This window comes from Cydia fagiglandana, chromosome 2 (genome assembly GCF_963556715.1).
Source record: "Cydia fagiglandana chromosome 2, ilCydFagi1.1, whole genome shotgun sequence".
Classification (NCBI taxonomy): Eukaryota; Metazoa; Arthropoda; class Insecta; order Lepidoptera; family Tortricidae; genus Cydia; species Cydia fagiglandana.
In genome coordinates, this window is record NC_085933.1 from 25,177,913 (window position 1) to 25,195,421 (window position 17,509).

The 17,509-nt window shown below is 36.8% G+C and overlaps 1 protein-coding gene across 1 annotated transcript; it reads left to right on the forward strand.

Moving 5' to 3' along the window:
* The first annotated feature begins 6,400 nt into the window (after positions 1-6,400).
* Positions 6,401-17,060, forward strand: LOC134679213 (lysozyme-like). The gene is made up of 5 exons (XM_063538099.1): positions 6,401-6,562; positions 13,405-13,493; positions 13,921-13,981; positions 14,456-14,582; positions 16,892-17,060. The coding sequence occupies exons 1-5, from the start codon at positions 6,409-6,411 to the stop codon at positions 17,028-17,030; spliced, it is 570 nt and encodes a 189-aa protein (XP_063394169.1). The 5' UTR covers positions 6,401-6,408; the 3' UTR covers positions 17,031-17,060.
* Positions 17,061-17,509: the final 449 nt, after the last annotated feature.

The window sequence follows — 17,509 nt, forward strand, 5'->3', positions numbered from 1 at the left end:
AAAAATTCAAAATTCTTTATTCGATAAAAACATGTACAAATGATCAAAGGGATGGAGCCTCCCTGTAAGCAAAATAAATGCTTGTGTTGGGAGACACCGCTCTTCCTTACATAGGTAACTAACTATAACTACATGGTAAACTATTTAACTAAACTTAACTAACTAAAGTAAGCGATAATACCTTTTCGGCATAAATAAATAAATAAACAAAGTGCCTTACTCTACTAACAAAGAACCACCTTAGAGATATTCTGTCTGTATCTCTGTGTGTGTGTGTGTACGTGTGTGTGTGTGTGTGTGTGTGTGTGTGTGTGTGTGTGTGTGTGTGTCTGATCACGAGTGTGTCTGAAGGATCACCGAATTACATTCTCTGTCTCATCGTATGTTTTTGTTTTTAGCCAGTTTATTATGAGCTTTTTACAGTCATGATGTGGTTTTGAGTGAATATCTAGTAGTTTATTTATTTTATTATAGAGATGTGAGGCTTGTATCTGGTATTGTGAGCTAGCAAATTTGGTTCTAATAGTTTTAGGTAGCATGGCTATGTTCGGTATTAGTCTTCTTTTTTTTTTTATAGTTCGGGTTATATGGCAGAATCTTGTGCTTTTTTAAGGTTGTATGCAGAATATATAGTTTCCGGACCGACATAAGTCCACTGATTTGGTACAGTAAATCAGTAGGAAAAGTAATCTTTTTAAAGTACATTACTTTAACTAATGCCCTTTGTGCTCGTTCTAAGTCTATAAAACGGCTTTTTGCTGCACCTCCCCAAACGGATATGCAGTACACTAAGACAGACCGTGCCAGAGATGTATATATTTCATTGAGTATATTACGAGACTTTGTTTGTGTTGTTATTATCGTCCTTGGCACAACGTGTCTCAGTGTCCTAAATATCCAGAGCAGCTTTCGAATTCTACTGATGACCCGATCAATATGTGAGTACCAATTTAAATGCTCATCTAATTGAACTCCTAGGTACTTTATTTGGGAAGTTTTTTCAATAGATGGGCAAACACAATGAGTTATATCACAAGGTTGAGAATCGTGTATTTTTAAGTCCATATTCCCAGTGGGTTGAGTACAACTCGTGATACTAAAACACATAAATTTAGTTTTACTGGTGTTAAGCGTCAGTAGGTTCATTTGTAACCATTTCGAGATATCAGCCATTCCAAGTTCGGTGCTGTTTCTGACATGCTCCCATGAACTACCTGTGAAGACAATCGCAGTATCATCAGCATAAGAGAACAGATTTGCATTAGGGATACTCATGTTACATAGGTCATTAATATAGACCAGGAATAACGTAGGACCCAAAACGCTTCCCTGCGGCACACCGTAAGAGACCTCCTCTTCCTCACTGGTGTGTTGTGTGAGTTTTACCCGCTGCTTCCTTTCTGTTAGATAGTTTTTGAACAAAGAGAGTGGCGTTCCCCTAACACCGATTTTCTGAAGTTTGCATAAGAGAATAGGAATAGAGACAGTGTCGAAGGCTTTTTTCAGATCCAGAAAGACGGCTAAGGACTTATTTTGCCTATCCAAGTTTTCAACTACAAGAGATGTGAGGGCAGTTATTGCGTCTTCCGTGGACATACCGCGCCTGAAACCGAATTGAGCACCTGATAGTAGGTTATATTTATTTTTAGATATCTTTAACTTTTTAATATATGTATATTTATGTATTGGTTTAAGGGCTCTTTCTTTTTATTTTAAATTGTATTATCTGACTGATTTCAAAAGTCTAATAGATGATAAGATTTTCTGTACTAATGATAACTAAAACTATGTCTTCTGTGAAGATTTAAGCTCTAATAGTTAATCGGGAGGCTACGCTTGACTGGTGAAAGCGACAAAGTCGCTTGGCAAAACTGGTCAATGGCAAAATAGAACCATGTACCTACTCAGAAAACAATAACCTATTTTTAAGTCCGTTTAATCGATTCTGATGTAATAATTTGTTAAAATTATATCTTGTGACGAATCGCAGTGTATCTCACGCGCACCAATAAACACGGGCGAGGTACTTAAGGGGCGTAAATACATAAAATTAGAAGGAAACAAAAGATATGGCGAACCGAGCACACAGACGGTTGAAATATCAATGTAAATTAAAAACAGAATTCTTTTTTTTTTATTTATTATGAATGGGCTTACTCATGGCCACAGACTAGCCGAGGCGTAGACGTGGCCTACGATGGAGCGAGCTCGCCCAGAAGGTGCCTGTTCACTCTTGATTTGAAGGTTGCCGGGTTATTCCAATTCCATTCCTTGGCAGTGCGCATAAGGAAAGTAGAAGCAAAGCGCTTCGTGCGAATTGGTGGAATATCTACCAAGTAAGGATGGAAACCGGCCGTGCGTCTAAAAGTCCGATGGTAGAATGGGGACGGTGGAATAAGCTCGTGTAGCTCTTGGGCACACTCCCCGAAGTGCAACCTGTAGAATACCGACAGGCTGGCGACTTTCCGCCGATGGGCCAAAGACTGAAGCTTAGCCGTTAGCTTCTTGTCGCCAATCATCCTCCTGGCTCTGCGCTCCACTGAGTCCAAAGCGGCGAGTTGGTATTTAGCTGAGCCATCCCACAGGTGGCTGCAATACTCCATACACGACCGGACTTGAGCTTTGTAAAGTGTTAGAAGCTGTCCAGGTGTGAAGTATCGCTTCACCTTATTTAGGACGCCCAGCTTTCTGGCCGCAGTTTGTGCTTTAGACTCAATGAAGCTGCCGAAGCTGAGGACTGAACTCAGCTCCATGCCGAGGAGTTCCAGGCTGTCGGCAATAGGTACAGATGCACCCCGGAAAGAAGGAGTCAGGTCGAATGGACTCCGTTTTGCGGAAAATAGACACGTCTGCGTTTTGGAGGCATTGAACGTGACCAGATTGTCATCACCCCACTGGGAAACGAGACTAAGGGTCAAGTTCATTCGCTCAACCATGCCTATAAGATAATGAAATATTTATTTTATTCCAATTATATTGGTATTCACTGATTCATTTTAATTTTGCCAGTGACCGGTTGAACTTTCCCAAATATTAACGATATTTTTCGTCATAAATATTTTCGTAGTAACTGGGATTGTTGCAATGCCCGTTGAAACGTAATCTACGTGTTTTATTAATAAATTCTTTAACAATCGTTGGATTAAGCTTAAGAATTATTATTTTTTATTTTATTTAAAGTTTGACACTAGATTGTTTTTATTTTGATATTTGAATGTTATACCTATCTACTCAGAATCACCAAGCTATTTTGATCCTAATAGGAGATAAAAGTCTCCCAAGTTTTTATTCCATTCTGTTACTATTTTTAATAGACCTTGTTCAAGTATGACGGTAGTGGAATGGAAAAATTATGTATGTAAGTATGGAAATTTATGGAACACCTTTTTTCTCCTGTTAGGATCTAAAGAGTTAGTAGAAATAAAATAAACGTTTCCATAATCGAAAAATGTGCCTGACTTTAAATGAAATAGGTAGCCTATATTATAAATTGTAATTTAACTTTGCCATATTGCCAGTGTAAAAAAATGAAGTTTGGTTTTGCTTTAATTAGTTAAGGTTTGTTGTAAATAAATAATTTATGAGTTGCATTTTTCTATTAAAGAATAACAGATTTTAATAGTTGTTTTTGTATTTTGTCATTTTATAATCCCATGTTCACCTATTAGGGTACCTAACACCTACATCTACCACATCTAGCGTCTTTCGAGCGTCGGCGTCTGGTCAGCGCTATATGGAAAATGACGTCGCTGCGCAGTTGCGTCGACGTTGCGTCGACGTTCGGCCATAGAGTTGTAGACGATGACGCTCGAAAGACGCTAGATGTGGGGGGCCCTTAGCTTTGTAGTTAGAAAAACTATTTGTCAGTGACTGATCCAAGCGGTTTTGTTGGTTGGTTAACTAATAAAATGTTATAACTACCCGAAAATGTACAAATTATTTGTTTACTTTTATTTAAATACCCAAAGATACAGAGGTATAGCTAGAGTTAGACCAAGAAAAGTCTGCAACGATTTTGATAGCTCACGCAGTGTAAGTGTCATTAATTACACGTGTCAAAAACAAAGTCCCCCGCCGCGTCTGTCTGTTTATGTGTATGTATGTTCGCGATAAACTCAAAAACACCTGAACGGATTTTCATGCGGTTTTCATCTGTCAATAGAGTGATCATTGAGGAAGGTTTAAGTGTATAATTTGTTAAGGTTTTGTGTGGCCCGTGCAAGGCCGGGGCAGGTCGCTAGTACGTCATAATTTCACAGAAGTTTGACGTTTCAAATAACACTTGCACAGCGTGCGCTATCAAAATCGTTGCAGACTTCTCTTGGTTTAACTCTATGTATACATACTCGTATATTTCGTCTCTGGCCGCACCAGAACCACAGAATAATTAATAGTACTACCGTACAGAAAGGAAACTTCCTACAAAACCGAAGTTTGACAGCGGTTCAGGGTCGAATCATGCTGTCCCTCTCTAATATATGGCACTATCCCTTTCGGCTATTTAGGGTTGTCAAAAATCAAGTGATTATCTTATCTGTCGTCGTGCACGCGAAAGGAAGTCAAGTGGTGCCAACCCTAATAATTGCTCGGAGCAATGCTGAGCCGAGCGGAGCCGAGTTTGGCCGAAGTCAGGAGTTTCGCACCCCTGCCAGAACAAGTACGCCCGAAGAGTTTAAGATTCATAGTATAGCGTCGCATCTCTGATAGTTTAAAATGAGTTCTCAGGTTAGTTAAGGAAAACCTGACGCTTTTACGTAATGTTGTTTGGGTTTCCCGGACTCCTAGACTATGCATATTGCATTAGGTACTTATTTCAATGAATTTATAGAAGGCAAGTGAACTGTGGTCTTGCAAGTACTACTTTGTTTTGCATTAAATAGATAATTAGAACTCAGTGCGAGTAAACATGTATTTTTATTTAATAGCCCAATCGTGTTCTTATAACCCGGCAACCTTCAAATCAAGAGTGAACAGGCACCTTCTGGGCGAGCTCGCTCCATCGTAGGCCACGTCTACGCCTCGGCTAGTCTGTGGCCATGAGTAAGCCCATTCATAATAATAAAAAAAAGACTAAATAATAATACACTGATACTCGTTACATATACGAATATGTAAATGAAATTATGAAAAATTTGCAAGGTAAAGTACCTTGCTTGCTTAAGGTATGTATAGGTAGGTACCTTACCACATTTTTCTTTTGATTGACAGAATAACAAACTAGTTTTTTTCAAAGTATTGCCGATAAGTACAATGTAGCAAACTGATTTGAGACCCACTATAGAACGTTTTCACAGTGTCATAAAAAAAATTTACACTATTATTTGATTGGCATGACGTAGTAAATGTGAAACGGTTTCACGGTGGGTCCGAATCAAGTTGTTCGAAAATTTAAATAGATACGAAATCCTTGAAAAACAACGTTCCTTCCTGATATCCCATCTACGTAAATTCCCACACACGATAAGGCAGGCAAAAACCCACTTGCCGAATTAAAATCGAAATGTCATAGGTCAGTCTTTATCAAGTATAGCGATTGTCGACTCAACTAGCCAGTATAAGTTGATCTCCAATTGCGTACGGATACGATCTTCAAACCGTCAAGAAAAAAGTAAAATATTTTTTTTTGTAAGTATTTATATTATCCTGCTCACATTTAGTTGTTAAGTTAGTTATAAGATATTTAATTTGCTGTGCCTTAAGGGCACATGCACTAAATCCGATATTAATTATAAGAGCCCAACTGGGGCTCGGCTTAAAAAGTCCTAAAAAAAAGGTTGTCTGGAAAAGATCGCATACAGCGATAAGATCGCCTGATCGACCTTTATTTAGGTACATTGTAAATCTGTTTTAGAATTTGTTCTCATTTGAGATATACTTAATAAAGATTTTTATTAATTACTTAATTAATTCCTTCATGAATGTTTGGGCTACACAATCATGAGCATACTTACACCAGGATTCTTGGCGCGGGAATTTCATGTCTTTTATAAACTTGTTCATTGTAAAATACTTATTAATCTATGAATTTAAAGTAGGTAGTAAGTTCCAAATAGGATAAAGTTTATTTCCGATTAAAAACTAATACTTAACAATATCATTAAAACTAACTATAAATTAAAGATTTAAAAACTAAACTAAAACTAAACTAAACTAAAACTAAACTAAACTAAATTAATAATTTAACTCTAAATTAAACTAAATTAAAACTAAGCTAAATAAAGCCACAACCGTGAACTCAATCAAACCAAATGTTAAAATAAAATGTTTTTACTTTTTTGTAGGCTAGTGTAAATCATTCCTGCACCCACAACCTCGAGTTATGGTCATGAGGCGATCACTCGTCTATGCTCAAGAATACTCATCCAATGCGCTCGCGCATATCATTATAACTCAACACTGTTTACTATCATGTCAGTCGGCCGCCAGCCAACAAAGATGGCGGCGCGATGCGTGCTAGCGCTGTGTTTTGTTTTGCTAGTCGTTGACGCTAAGGTGTTCACGAGGTGTCAACTCACGAGGGAGCTGCTGAAAATTAATTTTCAGAGGACGTTTCTTAGTAATTGTGAGTAAATTTGCTTTAATAATATACATATAATATATAACATTAAAAAAAAATCTAGTTATTTACTTAGATTAAATGCTTGATGATTGTTGTTAAATGATATTATTGAATTGATAAATGATTTTACAAAATTGAAACACCCGAACTTAGATTTATTATTGCTTTAATGTTCTCAGCTCAGTTTGTAATTTTTGCAATCATTATATATTCATTATGCAGTTTACGAATTAGATGTGTTTTAAGTGCCTATTGTATTATATTTAATTATTTATGTACTGCGGAATGGAGTATCGAGACAAACCATTCTGGTTTAACGATGCTTTTGGATCAAAATGTATGTAATTGTGATTTATATCTAATTAATAAAAAATAAATGTATATCTGAGCAATAAAATAACATTCTAGAAGTACTTATATTTTGACTAAATACTATTAGTATTTACTAATTACGCACACAAAATGCATCTTAATATTCTTAATACATAACTTGTATTTAATAATCTAACTTGACCTAACCTAACCTTATCAGCTCGGACTTCTCATTCCTTCATACATTTATTTAAATGGGTATAACTACCCGAAAATGTACAAATTGTTTGTTTACTTTTATTTTAATATCTACCTATAGATGTATCTTTCTAAAGATGTTTGTTAGTCTGTAGACTACGAGTATAGTAAGTACCTTAACGAATCAAATCTAGCTGATCAAAACATCATGTACAGTCAACGGTAAAAATATGGGTGTAGACAACTTACTCAAAAATATGTCCCATAGTTCTTAATTCACTGACATAAGAGTTATGAGACATATTTTTGAAATGATTTGTACACCCATATTTTTACCGTTGACTGTACATCATGTAAAACAACATAGCAACAAACAGTTTGTTATGGCTAAAATGATGTCCAAGGTCACCTTTGTTTACTCTAATAACAATACTATATAATTCGCCGGAACGGCTTTGTTCTCACTCTAAACTATTATTTGAGGTTATGTCATGTCATACGTTGTGGTTTACCGGCGATCGGAGTAGATAAATAATACGTTTTTGGCAAAAATTACATTTTTGGTACAAGCTTTTATCGCTGACTGTACTTTTCTTACGACAGACAACTAATACTCATCGAGACAGTTCTAAAAACCCCTAACACAATTAGGTTGCGTTGTTTCATCACAGAGTTCCTATGGCCAACTCCTGTCTCCATCATCAGATCTGCTCGATGGCGCCATAATATTGCATTGTCATGCGATTTATATATGCATGCAAAATTTCAGCTGAATCGGAAACCGGGAAGTGGGTCAAATTTAACTTGCAAGATTTGATTACACATGTCGGACAGACAGACAGACGGACAGACGCACGAGTGATCCTATAAATAAGGGTTAAATCATAAACAGCAGCGGTTATAACGACGCCGCAACAATAATGCAGCTGCAGTTGATATCAGAACTTCATGTGTATGCATCAGCCGGCATATTATTATTATGGATGACTTTATCCACGCGATAAAATAACTGTCACTTTTTAACATTGTGGAATAGAAAGTGACGGACACCGTTTTATCACGCTGTCACGTAGACAAGAACGACCATCATATCCGCACAGGTGTAGTTCGGTCTTTAAGCTAATAATTCAATCAAAATAATAATTTAGCCAGTAACTATATATGTCGCAGTCAAAAACAGGCAAAACTACTTTTGACTGAGCATGTTGGTCAAAAGTAGTTTTACCTGAAAATCATTGGTTAATAGTAATTGTGACTGTTACTATCAGTCAAAAGTACTCGCAGAGATATGTAGGTTAGGGTTATTTATTTTTTGCTACGCCCAAAAAACGAAACTGTTCCCAGAGATAGGTAGGTTAGGGTTATTTTTTTTTTGCTACGCCCTAAAAACGAAACTGCTGCCAGAAATAGGTATGATTTTCAGGTAAAACTACTTTTGACCAACATGCTCAGTCAAAAGCAGTTTTGCCTGTTTTTGTCGGTTAAAAGTTCTTTTGACCAGTTCACACTTTTGACTTCAACATATATATTATCTCGTAAAAATCGTCTGCTTAAGCAAATACCTACTATTAAAGATAATAACAAGATATCGTATATTTCTTGCGAAATGGCTAGATGTTAGTTAATCTGCATATTCAAATCCAGACAATAAGACCACTTGCATAGTGAACTAAAATATACTTGTATGGTAAATTGGGGTTATTTTGTAACCGGCACAATTTAGACAACAGCAAATTTATGAAGATAGGATTTATTTTACATTTATTCGATCCAGCCACCAAGCGAGAATTTCTCTAAGAGACTATTTTGATGACACTATTTTTATATCTTACTATATCTCGGTACCATGGGGTCCCGGACCTTTGGGAGGCGTGCGTGGGGCCGAAGCCAACAGCGCAGATGCCTTTTAGGACAATTTAACACGTGGTTATTAGTTATTATTAAACAGTAATTTATTTTAAATACAAAACCTTAATTAAAGTGAATAAATAAATAAAACACATCTCATCAGTAGTATCGAAAATCACGTAACTTGTGACTACTAGCTACTTATATCTGAAAAACTATCGTAATAACCTTAATACACCTCACAAGCAAAATATGCAGACTTTTATACTCGTCTCTAGCAGATGAGTGTTTAGGGAATATTTCCAGCAGCGAAATTGAAATTGAAACGACTCGCTTACGGATGGTACACGAAATTGATTCTAGTATTTCAATTTATCTAACGTTTTGACACTTTTGACATAAGAGTACCTATACCACTACCATCAGTTTTGACATTGACATATTCACTCACGTCTAAGTAACTTACTTTCTATGCATCTCGCTCGTACTCGCATATTAGTGCAAGCGAAATGTATAGAAAGTAATTTACGTAGACGCGAGCTAATATGTCAATATCACAACTGGTAACCGATGGTAACCGTACTAGTGGTTATTTCGAATACATTGTAAAATCTCAATGTTAATACAAAACGCGACCCCTGAATCATTTAACCTCTAGCCGCCCAGAGACCTATAAAAAGGTCTCCTGTTCCATTCTAATTTGAACTTTGTGTTGACAACATAAAATTTCATTTTGCTTGGCAAGGTTTGACGTATGGGCGGCTAGAGGTTAATACCTCTTGTATTACGTGACTAGCCGGAGGCTAGTAAAGTTGTGGGCCGTATAAATAAACTAGCATAATGTTTATAGCATACATACGAATAAGTATATAAAAAGACGAGTATTATGACTATGTCAGTAATTATAAATAAAACATTAGTCTTATAATAAAATAAAAAGCCTTTTATTTCGTTGCAGATTACAAAAAAAATTAAAACAAAAAATGTTAAATCTAATAAGTTAGTAATTAATTTTTGTTAGTAATAGAGTTGTTAGTGATTTAGTAACTAACTTTTATTTACATTTTTTTTTAAATTTAGTACCTACAGATGGTATTAATTTGAATCTGCAAGAACCCCTCTGCAGGCGAAGGCCTCCTCCAAAGATACCCAGTCCTCTCTGTTAGTCTTATAAAAACTTCTAACCTATGTATTATTTGATGTAGTTAGGTAAGTACTTACGTGCTTTGATTGTTATCAAGTGTAATATTTGCTTCAGCGGCAATAAAATATTACAAGATGACGGTTTGCGAGAGCAAAATAAATATGTACATAAAGTATTGAGAGAAAAAAACAATCTGCAATTATATACGTGCGCTTACATAATATAAATGTCTCAGTAAATAAGAATGAATTATCATATCTAACATAATTAAGATCCGTCTTTGTAAGTATGACTAGGTAAATACTGTAATATTCTCAGATATAAAATTAATCTTGAAAAAGCTACCTACATATTTACATATTGACGAAGTTTGTGATACTCGTCTTGTTTTAAAAACAATTGATAAAACTATAATTCAGACACAGTGAATCCCTATAAATAATATAAATGCGAAGTAACTTTGTCAGATTGTCTGTCTGTTACCTATCCACATTTCACGCTTAAACCACTGTAAGTATACCGATTTAAGTACATGAAATTTGGTATGGAGATAGTTTGAGGCCCGAAGAAGGACATAACATAGTTTTCATCCATCATTATCATCATCATCTCACACAGGAGTACTCGCGGGTAAAGGCCACCCCACATTTAGCGTCTTTCGAGCGTCAGTGTCTGGTCACGCTATGGAAAATGACGTCGCTGCGCAGTTGCGTCGACGTTGCGTCGAGCAGCGGCCGTAGAGTTGTAGACGACGACGCTCGAAAGACGCTAAATGTGGGGTGGCCCTAAAAACCAGTATAATGGGTAACCGACTCCCTTGTTCCGTTTAAAGAGGTAAGTATCGCTATCCTATGATACCCCTTTACGATCATGGTCGTAAGTTGTTCGTCATGGTATAAAAAACATCGTTCAAGGGAGACAATAGAATACGGGGAAACCCGCGACGAAGGCGTGACGATGGAACGCAATTTTGTCATGTAGCATGGCGTTGTATTGTCATGCGTCGGGCGAGACCAAGTCAAGGTCTTGCGAGAACCAGGGCTATAACTTTGCGGGCATTTTTCTCTGTCACTCTAATTACGCCTTTATTGGAGTAAAAGAGAAAGATCCCCGCAATTTGCGAATTTCGGTTTTCGCGGTAGCCGCTCAGAGAAAAAAGGCTCGTTTAGACGGTGCGAGAACTCGCATGCGAATTTCTTTGCATTGCGGTTTTTGATTGGTAGGCTGGATTGGATGTCACCAACAGTCCTCAATGTAACTGAAATCGCATACGAGTTCGCGCGCCGTCTATATTAGCCAGCCCTATATAATATTGTTTTATTTAGATTTTGATTCAGGCGACAAGGCCCATAATATATACTTAACCTTAACATAATTATGTATATACTGTTCGCCAACAAACTGTCATGCAGTTTGGCGAAAAAATATGTGTAATGGATTACTGTGTATTTTTTATTGAGTAAAAAAAAAGGTATTTATTTGGGCCATATTCGGGCGCACGAGCGCCGGGCTAACTAGGAGTCAAAGTGGTCGCCGTGGTCGAAATCGGCAGGAAGGATCATCATCATCATGTATTTATACACATATCAATTTAAAAAAAATAAACCAAAAAACTTTTTACATGAAAATGACAGAAATTGTCCACGGAATAAAGGCGACGACTGTGTTATTGAACGTTGATCAAATTGACTCGCCTTCGCTCGTCAAGCGTCAGTAATAACGTCCACGAGGAAAATCCGTGAATGATACTAGAATAATGGGTTCATCACCTTGTCTAATCTCGACTTTTACAATAATAATGATTCTGCGAATTACATTTCCCATACAATTCATACAAAACGGTTGAATATAATAACGGTTGAATTATGCCTAATATGTAGTTTATGTAGGTACATACCTATAGGTAATTAGGCACCTTTGGCCAGTCGTATTTTACTCTTTTGTGAGAGCGCTTGACTCTCGACTGTTCCGAGCAGTCATGAAAATATGAGGGAGCTATATAATACTCGTATGTTACGGGTTACGGGTAACCTTCTAGATTGATTAAACTTAAACTTATGTTTACACGATGAAGTACCGTTTAATTAGGGGCGTTTCGCGTACGATTTGACTGTAATTTCTGAGTTTTGTATTGGTTTGTCACTTTGTTTAATCTTATAGTTTTTATCATTTCCATTTTATTTGTCCAATTTGTTGCGATAAATTGTTTATTATCTATCAATTTAACTAGATTTCAATTCAATAGAATCCATATTTATTACTCAACAAAATCAACAGAACCAACCATTTCCAAATGCTATTTTATGCGTAAAATATTTTCGATTACCATATAAGTACGTGTTCGCAGATAAATAGGTACTTACGTTGTTATCATAATGATAAAGATGATGACAGACGTTATCTGAAGTCGATTGAGATTCTCGACGACTTCCCATGAATTCTGATAGATAACGTGTTAAGGATGACTCACGTTATACCGGGCCGTGTCCGGGCCGGAGCTTCCGGGGCTTACTTTTATATCTGTTATATCTAGCCGCCCAATTGCGGTATGAGGAGCTTTAAATATAACGAGACTTAATTAAAAAGATAAGATAGGAAATAAAATGTAATCACAACAAAAGCTATCAATCACAAAATACGGATAAAGGATGACTCACGTTAGACCGGGCCCGCCCCGGGCCGAGGCGTCCGACATGTCATTTTCTATGACGTCGGATCGGCAATCACGTGGTGATTTCTATAGAAAACGAAGCACCGGAAACTCCGGCCTGGCCCTGGCGCGGTCTAGCGTGATTCATCCTTAAGGTTTTTTTGTCATTCCTAGATTTGTAATTGTAATTAAAAATAAACTGCCTCCGGGCCCGATTCGGATTCTGAAATAGATATCTATTAGATATATTTTAGATATCACCAAGATACGATAACGATATGTTTAAGATCTAACCTGTCAAATCTGACATTTGCGCGATTCTGGAGATACTCTTGAAAGATTCCCGCAGGATATGACATAGAAATCCAATTCACATCTAATAGATATCTTACTCTATCTAACGTAAAAGTGATATTGGTTGCCCGAATTGCGCAGCAAAAGAGAACTAGTTGATATCTAAACTATAACGTATCTAGAATGGATCTAGTACGTGTCGTCTCTTGTGAATATTTTGAAGTTCGAATACGGCAGTCCTATCCTAGTCAGTAGTGACCCAGCTAAACGACTCAGGGGGTTTCAGGTTCAGGGTATTACTGGGGTAGCTTAATTGGGACTAGATCAATTTGTGTAAGATTGTCCTTAAATATTTCTTTATTTGTAAATACTAAATGAATGTTCTGCTTCTTGTTTCAGGGGTATGCCTGATAGAGCAAGAGAGCGATAGAAACACCGCTGCTTTAGTCACTAAGTCTGCACGAAGAAAGTATTACGGATTGTTCCAGGTAAGAAGCTAAAATATATTCAAATTACTTCTTCTTTTATAAATGGCTTCTAATGAATTTATAAAAAAAATTACAATACCGTCCGAGTTTGTTGTCAACTTTAAATTGCGAGGAAACCTGACTAATCCAATTTGAGACATACGGCTTGATTCGAACTTTAAGATACGTGAAAAATTTGCTAAATATACCTACGATATGGATAGGATATGTCGTAACGTAAGCAAATTTTTGACGTACCTATCTTAAAATTCGAATCAGGACGCTAATTTATTTTATTCTTAACTAATATCGATACAATTCTAAAATGTTACTTGTTGATTGTATTTGTACGTAACTTCTGAATCTTTTGACATTTACATAAATTAATTTAAGTTCGAATAGACGTATTTGATATTAATCATCCGAAATCTTGTATCTTGTTCTTTAGATTGGCAGCGAGTGGTGCAAGGAAGGAAAGAAAGGTGGCAAATGCGACATCACTTGCGAAGGTGAGCTTAGGATGCGCAGGCGTTAGATATTTCATGAGAAACCGTACAAGTGTTGATATTTTAATTCTACATTATGAAGCCTTAGATACCTTAATTAATATGTCGAGATGCTGGAATTGCATATAAAACCGTTTAGAAACTAAAACGCTTTAAGTGTAAGTTTTCTTCGGGATGATTAATATTCAAATGGTAGTAATAGGCACTTCCTAGGCTTCCCCTTAAGACGCATACGCATGAAGGATATGGTCGAAATATTCGCTGTTCTTACCCTCGGTAGCTCAGTTGTTAGAGCGGCGGGCTACTATCCCAGAGTCATGAGTTCTAGTTTCGCCCGGCATAATGCGTTTTCCTCTATTTATAAGCATTATTGTTTAATCTTCCCAGGCAGTATCATTTACAGGCGTTTCTGCTCAATAAAAAAAATATTTAATACTGAGTTGAGGTAATACATAACTCAATTTCTTTTTTTTTCAGCGTTACTGGACGATGACATTAAAGACGACAGCGCCTGCGCGTTGAAAGTGTTCGAGCAGGAAGGATTCAAGTACTGGTCTAAATGGGAGGCTCGGTGCAAAGGACACGTACTACCCGATATTGAGAAGTGAGTTATGACGCCCATGTATGTTATATTGTTTACGGATTTGGCGACTCATGTCATAAAGCCATCTCTTTCATATTTGGTTGGTCTTAGCAAGGGTAAAGGAGATAGTATTTATTAAAATAATGTATTATAAATATAGAATAGTAATGTACCGAATAATATGACGTATAAAATTGTATTGGTTTTATGAATAAATTATTGTATTGTATTGTATTGTACCTCAGTAGCGCCATCGCATTGAACGTATTCGAGCAGGACAGATTCAAGTACTGGTCTAAATGGGAAGCTCGGTGCAAATGGCACGTACTGTCTGATATTGAGATTGAGAAGAAGTTAAGACGACCGTGTCAAAATTCAGAATTAATATGTAATAAAATAAATTTACAAATAAATCTTATAGTTTTTTCCATCAGAACACGATACCGAGCATGCCCCACTGTTTTTGATACATTCTGTACATATATAAGCAAAGCGAAGCGTAATGACACTTCCTACCTTTTTTCGAAACGCTTCGTCGTTTTTTTGAACCCTCATAAGTTGGGTTTGGATTATACCAGATAAAAAAAAAACTCTTGGGATATGTTGTCAATTGTGGACTTGTTAAGCATGAAAAATTTTAATTGCATAGCTCTTATACATTAGATTTTATTCATATCTAAAAAACCCGATTTCGTCACTGACTCACTCACTCACTGATGATCATCAAAAGATATCGGCGTTAGTAGTCATACCTAGTTACTATCTCAATAGATATTAACTATGGGCCCGATTCGGATTTTGAAATAGATATGTATTAGATATCTTTTAGACATCACCAAGATACGATAACGATATGTTTAAGATCTAACCTGTCGTATTTGACATTTGCGCGATTCTGGAGATACTCTTGAACGATTTCCACATGATATGACTTAGAGATCTAATTCACATTTATCTATCTAACGTAAAAGTGACATTGGTTGCCTGAATTGCGCTGCAAAAGAGAACTGGTTGATATCTAAACTATAAAGTATCTAGAATGGATCTAGTACGTATCGTCTCTTGTGAATATGAATATCTTGAAGTTCGAATACGGCAGTATGTCTAGTCTCGCAATATTGCAAGTTTCAGTTATTATTCGCATTTGTGTTTGGAGCGTCCCACCGGATTGTCGCTAACTATAGCGTATTCTACACTGAAACTTGGGTGTATTGGTTCTACTGACTTGTTATTGCCTTAGCTGGTCACACTGGAAGCTTTGAAACTTGTTCTGGAACTTGAACTAGAATTTAGGTTTTTTCCTAGTAACTACATTATAGGCTGTTCAGAAAAATCAAAACTGCTGCAGACAATCGGGTGAAATGCTCCGAAATTGAAAATAGACCATAATATACACGAGTAACCCGAAAGAACATGGCTTCTCGTAACGTCACCAGTAATCGCATTCAATTTGCAATAATAAATAAATAAAAATAAAATATAAATAATTCAGCCTATATACGTCCCACTGCTGGGCACATGCCACCTCTCATGCACGAGAGGGCTTGGGCTACAGTCCCCACGCTGGCCCAATGCGGATTGGGGACTTCACATACACCTTTGAATTTCTTCGTAGATGTATGCAGGTTTCCTCACGATGTTTTCCTTCACCGAAAAGCTTGTGGTAAATATCAAATAATAATTCGTACATAAGTGACATGAAGTTTCGTACAATTTGCAATACATTGCGGTATTTGATCGATTGATTAGGTACCTAACATCGCATGCCATTCGTTGCAAAGTTTGTAGAAGCCTTTACACAAACAGTTTGAGCTTGAAGCCATAGTGCAACCCGGACATCTTGTTAAACGGCTTATCGACCATCGCGCCGTCACAGGGTTAACTAATTTGGTTAAGTTGAGAACATTCTACACCGTAACTTGAGCGTCTTGGTTTTGTCTTAGGCGGTTATCATAAATAGTTGACAACCGCCTTAAGCAACACTCGGAAATAACATGAACATTCAAGTAACATAAATTAAAACCGGCTAAGTGCGAGTCGAACCCGCGCACGAAGAGTTCCGTACCGTTACGCAAAAAACGGCAAAAAAATCACGTTTGTGAATAGGGTCCCGATTTTACTCTTTGGGTACGGAACCCTAATAATATCTATGTCTGGTTCTGGTACGACTTTACTAGTTTTCTTGCTAGAAATTGATACGCAAGGAAATTCGAGGGAATAAAAATATTGCATATATAACTTTTACTCGCTCTTATCTCTTCTGTTAATCTCTTATGTAAACGTAATAGAGCGTCAGCATTTTATTTTTAATTCTGTGTTTTTTTTTCAAGGTGTCCGGACTGGAAATACCCTCCATCCAGATCATCAGTATCACCAGGCAGAGACAAGCGAAGAGTCAGGCGATCCAAGCGATCAAAGAACGGCTTGAGAAGACTCCTGCGCATTCCGAACACCGGTGCACATTTGTAAATACTGTTAATAAAGTACCTGAGGCTTAAATTTTCTTTATTTTTTTTTCCTGAGCCAAGAAAACTATTTTCTTCAAATACTCGCTGACGCTGATTTTCGAAAAATGTTGACAGTTTGATGGCAACAGCAGTTGCATTACTGTAGCGGCATTCCTTCTGCGGCGTTGACGGCATTGTTATTATTGTCAATTTATTTGATAAAATGAATTTTCTAATAGCGGCGTGATCATCTGAATTACTTTAAGAAAACAATTAATTTGTTTAATCATACTTTTATCACTACACCTAATAAAACAAAGTCCCCCGCCGCGTCTTTTCATGCGCTATCAATACAGTGATTCTTGAGGAAGGTTTGAGTGTATAATTTGTTAACCCATGCGAAACCGGGGTGGGTCGCTAGTTATATCTATATAACTAGTCTAGTCTAAGTTAAAAAAAATCTTACCGTCCCTCCCTACATTTTCGTAAAATTTTATCATC